Source organism: Quercus robur, chromosome 6, assembly GCF_932294415.1.
Source record: "Quercus robur chromosome 6, dhQueRobu3.1, whole genome shotgun sequence".
NCBI lineage: Eukaryota > Viridiplantae > Streptophyta > Magnoliopsida > Fagales > Fagaceae > Quercus > Quercus robur.
Window position 1 is genome coordinate 17,054,075 of NC_065539.1, and position 7,357 is coordinate 17,061,431.

Genomic DNA, 7,357 nt, shown 5'->3' on the forward strand with positions numbered 1-7,357 from the left:
TTGTGTTAAAAGCTAAAATAAAACCACTACTGTTGGATGTGAGAAGGTAAAATAGATAAAGTGACTTTTTGTGGTACTAAAAAGGTAAAAATTTGGCTCCACTACTATGGATGCTCTAACTAAGGAAATTGAATTTTGCTATTGTCAAAGTAGGTGAAAATGAAAATGATTTGTCATGACAGCAAGAAACAATAATGCTAGTATCGCACGCAAATATATATATATATATATATATATTGTACCACAATTGTTTTATATAGTAGATTGTGATTGACTATAAGTTACTATCACATAAACTTATTATTTTTTCCTCTATTATTTACTGTCTTTTACACGAGATAATTGTGCCAAAAATACCAACCTAAAGATATTCTAATTTCATATAAAACTTAGATTTGATGAAGGATGAGATATCTTACGCTCTTACATCAAATGTATTGTCAATCCTCCTTTACGTGAATATTCTAATAAGTTCTCTTTTAAAAATATCTATAATTATACGCTGACTTAATTAGCTTATATATAGCTAAAGTTTCAACCTAATTTCTAAAAACTCTCTTAATAATATTATTTATAAAATTAACCCCACAAAAAGAATTACTTAAATACTCCACCTTTAAAGTCTCTCTCTATCTCTTTTTTTTCTTTTACTGGATATTACATGTACCTTAGAGCATCTCTAATAGTTTTTGTATAGCTATTTTTGGAGCACCAAAGGCTACTATTCATGCTCCGGCTGATTCTCCAAACGTCCAAATTCTCCAAATTTATTTTTGAAATTGCTACAGTGATTCTCTTAATTTAGAGAACATTGTAGCAACTCCAAATCAATTTTTCTGCTTAAAAAATTATCCCAGCTACTATTATATCAATTCTTTCTCTCTCCTCCGGATTTTTTTTCTCTCATTCTCTCCGTTTCTCACATAATCCAAACACAAAACACAAAACAAAATCTATTTCTTAAAATAAATTTGAATCAAAACAAGCAAATATGAAAAAAAAAAAAAAAAAAAAAAGCCGATCTGACCCCGTTTCTTACATAATCCAATCACAAAACACAAAACAAAATCCAATTCTTAAAATAAAGTTGAATTAGAACAAGCAAATATGAAAATAAATAAATAAATAAATAAATAAATAACAAGCCGATCTGACCCAAGCCGATCGGTGGGGAGGACGACAAGCGACGGTGGAGATGCTAGAGCGGCGGTGGAGATGCATGCGGTGGAGGCCCAAGCCTCTCTCTCTCTCTCTCTCTCTCTGATGTGAAGCGCTGGAATGTTCTTGAGGTGGAAAAGAAAATAAAAAGAAGGGGGGGGGGGGGCTGTGTGTCTTGTGTGGAGAAGAAAAACAAGAAAAAGAAAAAAAAGAAATGAAACGTGGATGAAAATGAAATGAAAGGAAGAAAAATAATATAAAAATAAAAAATCCTAATTGAAAAATACTACCACAATATTTTTATAATAAATTTTAAGTAATAAATTGTTATTAGTTAATATTGGCAAGCAAAAAAATAATTTCAATGGTGAGTTCAAATTAGAACTAATAACAACTTCCCACATAAATTTTGTTGTAAAAGTATTACATAAAATGTTGTGAACATAACACTTTTCATTGAAAAATATAGTTGTTAAAAAAAGAATAAATGATGATTAAAAAAAATAAACAATAAATGAAGAAATAATATTTAAATAAGATAAAGAATTTATTAAAAATATATTTAAAAAATAGGTAGATAAAAATTAAATGCCACAATTCATTCTCAAATCAGTACAAAAACGTGGAAAGTGGCTGGAAATGCTTTTAGCTAATCCATTAAGTCAGTGAAATGCTTTATTTCTTATTCATCAGCAGGAAAAAAAAAAAAAAAAAAGGTTCTACATCTTTCTCACTACCTCAGGTACCATCTATACCTACCTTGCTTTCTGTATAAAGAGAAGCAGAGTCAAGACCAATTCATCGTACTTTTGCTCTTCCACTCTGTAAGCAATAACACATCAGTTCTCTACTCTTCACTCAAATGGCAAAGGTACCACCAGAAGAAGAACACCCTGTGAAGGCTTTTGGGTGGGCCGCTAGAGACCAATCTGGCCATCTCTCTCCTTTCAACTTATCTAGAAGGTAAAGTTCATGAATATTCGCTTTGTATTACTATCAAGAGGAGTGTATATTTTACACACACACAAACACATAGTCCTCAAAAACGAGAAAAATCGTGACTTGATTTTACTTATTTTTGGAAAGTGTGTGTACTACTAGCCTTGATGAGATGAGTTGATGATTATGTTGAAATGACAAATTAATTAATGCAGGGAAACAGGGGATGAGGATGTGAGGTTTAAGGTGCTGTATTGTGGAATATGTCACTCCGATCTTCACAGCATCAAGAATGATTGGGGCTTCTCATTCTACCCTCTTGTTCCTGGGTAATTTATTTATTTATTTTTTAATATTTCCTCCTAGTATTTTTCAAATTTATTAGTCCTGTTTGTTCCTTTCGGCGAAGAAAAAAAAAATTTCTGGGCTTTTCCCGTACTCACAACTTTTAAGTGTATAGATATCGGTAGTATAACGTATTATTATTATTATTTTTTAAATAGATATCCAAAATTGATATTTTTTTATGAGATCCAAAATGGATACGTTGATAATGGATCACATTGTAAAATAATGTATTAATTTATATATATATAGAGAGAGAGAGGTGAATAAATTAAATAATTCTCCAATATCTTAGGATCATTTCAAATTAAACCTTAAATTTTAAAGAAATATTAAAATCAAGATATTTTATTTTATTTTATTTTTTGATAAACAAAAGTATCCAATTTTTTTTAATTATTTGACTATTCACATCCAGAATCTCACTGTGGATGCAACAAGTGATGTCTTCTCCTTTTTCTTTTTTTTTTTTTTTTTTTTTTTTTTTTTTTTTTTTTGTTGAATCTCTTCTCCTTTTTTATTTCATTTGTTTTTCTCCTTAGATCATGTGACATATTATAAGCATATTAAAATAATTACTCTAAGTGAAACTCTATTATTCTTTTTTTTTTTTTTGTGTTTTAATAATAATTTTTGTCATGAACACTTTGTGCTTGCAGTCTAGCTCAATATTTTTATCGAAATGTTTTTATTTTAATCGAAACTTTTGTAAAATTTATGTTTTGATTTGAAACCACAGTAAACTATAATGAATTTATTATGAAAATTTTTTTATTCTTTAATAAAGGATAGTAATTTGGCACAAGGGCAGTGTAGTAATTACATTTCATTTAAAAATATATATATATATATATATATTGAGAAGGATTGGAAAAAAAATAGTCAATTAATCCAATCAGAACTTTCAGTACACAAATCAAATCAAAAAAAGAACTTTCAGTACACAACTTTATTATAAAATATAAAAAATAAATGATATGATGTGATCGAGCCAATTTTTATTTTAAAAGAGTATTTTCATACCTAATTTGTATCATGGACTTTGCCTTATAACATTGCATCTTTTTTCATCTAAACTATATAAGCAACCAATAGCAGAACAACTTGGAGGTCAGGCAAGTCATGGAGGACGAGATTTCTCTCCCAATTAATTTGGAGAGAAACTCTTCAAAATATTCTTATATTTTTTTATTAGATTTAAAATTTTAAAATCTTACTGTTTGATTACATGTTCTTTATATTCTTCACATACATATCAAAATCGAATGCTATTTACTGTCCGAACAATGAACTTATTTTTTATACATAATTTTTATAATAAAAATAGAAATTTAAACATTTGATTTATGACATATTTATTAATCTTTGACCTTCTTGAAATTTTGTTAGCATGAAGGATATAATACAAACATGCAATCTAATGGATAAAACTCTACAAACTTGTTTGGAGAGAAACTTTTTCTGACTAGGGACCTCCAAGCTTTTTGAAAATTTTTAAATTTTTATACCAATATCTAGATATAGTTATTGCAAGTAATTTTTACGAAAATTACACTTAATCTCCTCATTTGTTTTTAATAGTTATGTTATAAGCAAATCTATAGACAATAGCCAAACAAATTAAGTCATAATCCTCTCAAAATATATGTCAAGTGATTATAATGATGATGATATATATAAAGCAATAGAAAAAAAAAAATGCTAGGTATTAAATTTAGTAGAATATGGGCTTTTTTTTTTTTTTTGGGGGGGGGGGGGGTGGGTGTAAACTTTCACAATTCATCTCCAAGTTTTATTCATTGCTTATTATACTAATTAGTTTTCAATTGCTTTGATTACGTCTCTATGATTGAGGAATTATTTTATCAAAACTTTTTTTTTTCTAATAAGTTTTCATCAAATTGTTAAAGAAAGTGTTTTATATAATATTCACATGACTTGTTAATCATTGAGCACATGTATGATTAGCAAAAAAAAAAAAAAAATCATTTATATAAATTTTTTTATGTATAAAAAATTTCAAAATAACATAAATATAAAAGAATTCTTTACATTATTCCAAATATAAGAGATAATGAAAAAAAAAAAAAAAAAAAAAAAAAAACCTAAAGGCTTGCATCACATACTTTGATTTTTAGATTAAAAGTTAACTAAATTCCAATCATAATATTCCAAGAGAAATGGATGAAAGTGGTGTGGTTAATGCATCTAAGTTCAAAATCAAAATAATTTTGATTAAACAATTTTAAAACACATCGGCCAATGTGACTAGAAAAGAGATAATGTTGGACGAATATATTTATATTTATTTTTTAATTTATTATAACAAGTCTTTTTTAGATAATTTTAAATTTATGACGTCCGCTTTTGATGATAACTCTTTATCGTCAGAACAAGACACTAATCAGTTTTTGGTGTAAGCGGGGATTGAACCGCAGATCTCTTATTCAACTATCAGAGACTTTATCAATCGAGTTAATTAGAACCCACATTACAACAATTTAAATGTTATACAAAGAGATTATTCTTTTAAGAATAAGAATATACATTAATTGTAAACATCTTAACAAAGTAATATATCATAGTTCAATATGATTAGTTTTATAATGAACATAACTTTGAGAATGGAAACAATAAAGTTTATATTTTGAAATCTCACAAGTAAAAATTGACATTGGAATTTTTGTGTCGAAGGCACGAAATTGTTGGGGAAGTGACAGAAGTAGGGAGCAAGGTGAATAAAGTTAAAGTTGGAGACAAAGTGGGCGTAGGATGCATGGTTGGTGCATGTCACTCCTGCGAGAGCTGCAAAAATGACCTTGAAAATTACTGTCCCAAAGTGATACTCACTTACAATTCCATTTATCATGATGGAACATTCAACTATGGAGGCTATTCAGACACAATGGTAGCTAATGAGCGCTACATAGTTCATTTCCCAGAAAATATGCCACTTGATTCTGGTGCTCCACTACTCTGTGCTGGGATCACAGTGTATAGCCCCTTGAAATATTTTGGTTTAGCCCAACCTGGTAAGCATATTGGGGTTGTGGGCTTAGGTGGGCTTGGTCATGTAGCTGTCAAATTTGCTAAGGCTTTTGGGGCAAAAGTGACTGTAATTAGTACCTCACCTAGCAAGAAGGATGAAGCTTTGGAACATCTTGGTGCTGATTCTTTTTTGGTTAGCCGTGATCCAGACCAAATTCAGGTATATTTTTAGCTTATATTACTTTCTATCTTTTAAACTCATGCTCATAATGGTTGTACTTTGAGATATTGGGTGTCGATGATGGATACATATTAAATTTGTGCAGGCTGCCATGAACACAATGGATGGTATTATTGATACTGTTTCTGCAGTGCACCCCATTTTACCATTGCTTGGTCTATTGAAGTCCCATGGAACGCTTGTCATGGTGGGTGTACCGGACAAGCCACTTGAGCTACCTGTGTTTCCGTTGATTTCGGGTAATTGCTTATTAAGAATTTAAGACCATTATAAATTTTCCATTATTTCCATTTTTTGTGCTTTGCAAATTTTCATCTGAAAAATGCCAAGGCTTTTTCTACCAATTTTACTGGAAAAAAAAATTATAAAAATTGAGATAATAATAAATGTGATAGTATCATTTCGCTAATAAAATAAATAAATAAATAAATGTCGAATTATTCATTTTTTATATACAAGATAGAATTCTACTCTATACTAATCTAAGTTGATACGTGTGTAAAGTTCTTTCTTGAAAACTTGAATTCCAGTCCTTGTCTCCCTCACCCCACAAATACTTATATTTGTGGAGTGACCATTTTGCCAAGGGTGTGCGGTGGGGTCTGAATTGATTATAATATCACTAGTATTACTTGTTCTTATTTCTTTACTTTACTGTTTTATAAGTTTTGGCCTTAGAGGGAAGGGTGGAGAGAAGTTTTAATTTCGCCATCTTAAGATTATCCAATAATTCTATCCATTAAGATTACTCTTAATTAGAATTTTGTTTAGATTTTTCATTATTAGTTAAGAGAGTTACTAAGATTTGGAAAAAAATTCAGGAAGGAAGATGGTTGCCGGGAGTGGCATTGGAGGAATGAAAGAGACGCAAGAGATGATTGACTTTGCAGCAAAACATGGCATCACGGCAGACATTGAGGTTGTTTCAATGGATTATGTGAACACCGCAATGGAGCGTCTTGCTAAGAATGATGTTAGATACAGGTTTGTCATTGACATTGGAAACACCTTGGCTGCTACCAAGCCTTGAAGAAATAGCTTTGTGTCTTAATTAATTTTCTTTTATTGTTCCAATGTTCCATGGTTTTTTTGGTTGGATGGGGTGGTATTGAATTTATTATGTTTTGCTGGGTCTCTACCATAAGCCTGTCCTTCAAACTTTCATATAATGTGTAATAAATAAAATAATATATATATGGATGTTTATGTTGAAGGATTTAAATTTAACTAGGACAAGTGAGGACAACAATACATGTAACAAAGTGTTTTCTTTCATCACTATAAAGTTAAAATATTATTTTCGTCTCTAAAATTTGTATGAGATTTTTTTTTTTCCTCTTAACTTTCTAAATAATTTTTTCAATAGTTTAGCAGTGAAAAATGGATAAACAATTCTATAAAAATGAAATAAAAATGGAATTTTTTAAGTTTAAAGATAGATAATGAAATATTTTTAATAGTCTAAGAAAAAAAAATGAAACTTTTAAAGTCTAACTACAAATTCTACTAGATAATTGGTCATTCTATCATTGGAACAAAAATGTGCAAGTAAATTAAGCTCTCAAGTCTTAACCATGATAGGCGGGGTTCTAATCAAAGTTTTGTATTTCGTTTTGACCGCTGTTTTGGGTTGTCTATAATATTGGAGTATTTCAATATCAATGTATTCTAGTATATTAATGTTTC

General features: G+C 29.3%; 1 protein-coding gene across 1 annotated transcript; it reads left to right on the forward strand.

Moving 5' to 3' along the window:
• Positions 1–1,857: 1,857 nt before the first annotated feature.
• On the forward strand, positions 1,858–6,898 carry LOC126733025 (probable mannitol dehydrogenase). The gene is made up of 5 exons (XM_050436138.1): positions 1,858–2,121; positions 2,313–2,426; positions 5,137–5,650; positions 5,757–5,910; positions 6,493–6,898. Exons 1-5 carry the CDS (start codon positions 2,021–2,023, stop codon positions 6,699–6,701), a joined length of 1,092 nt encoding a protein of 363 aa, XP_050292095.1. The 5' UTR covers positions 1,858–2,020; the 3' UTR covers positions 6,702–6,898.
• The last annotated feature ends 459 nt before the right edge of the window (positions 6,899–7,357 follow it).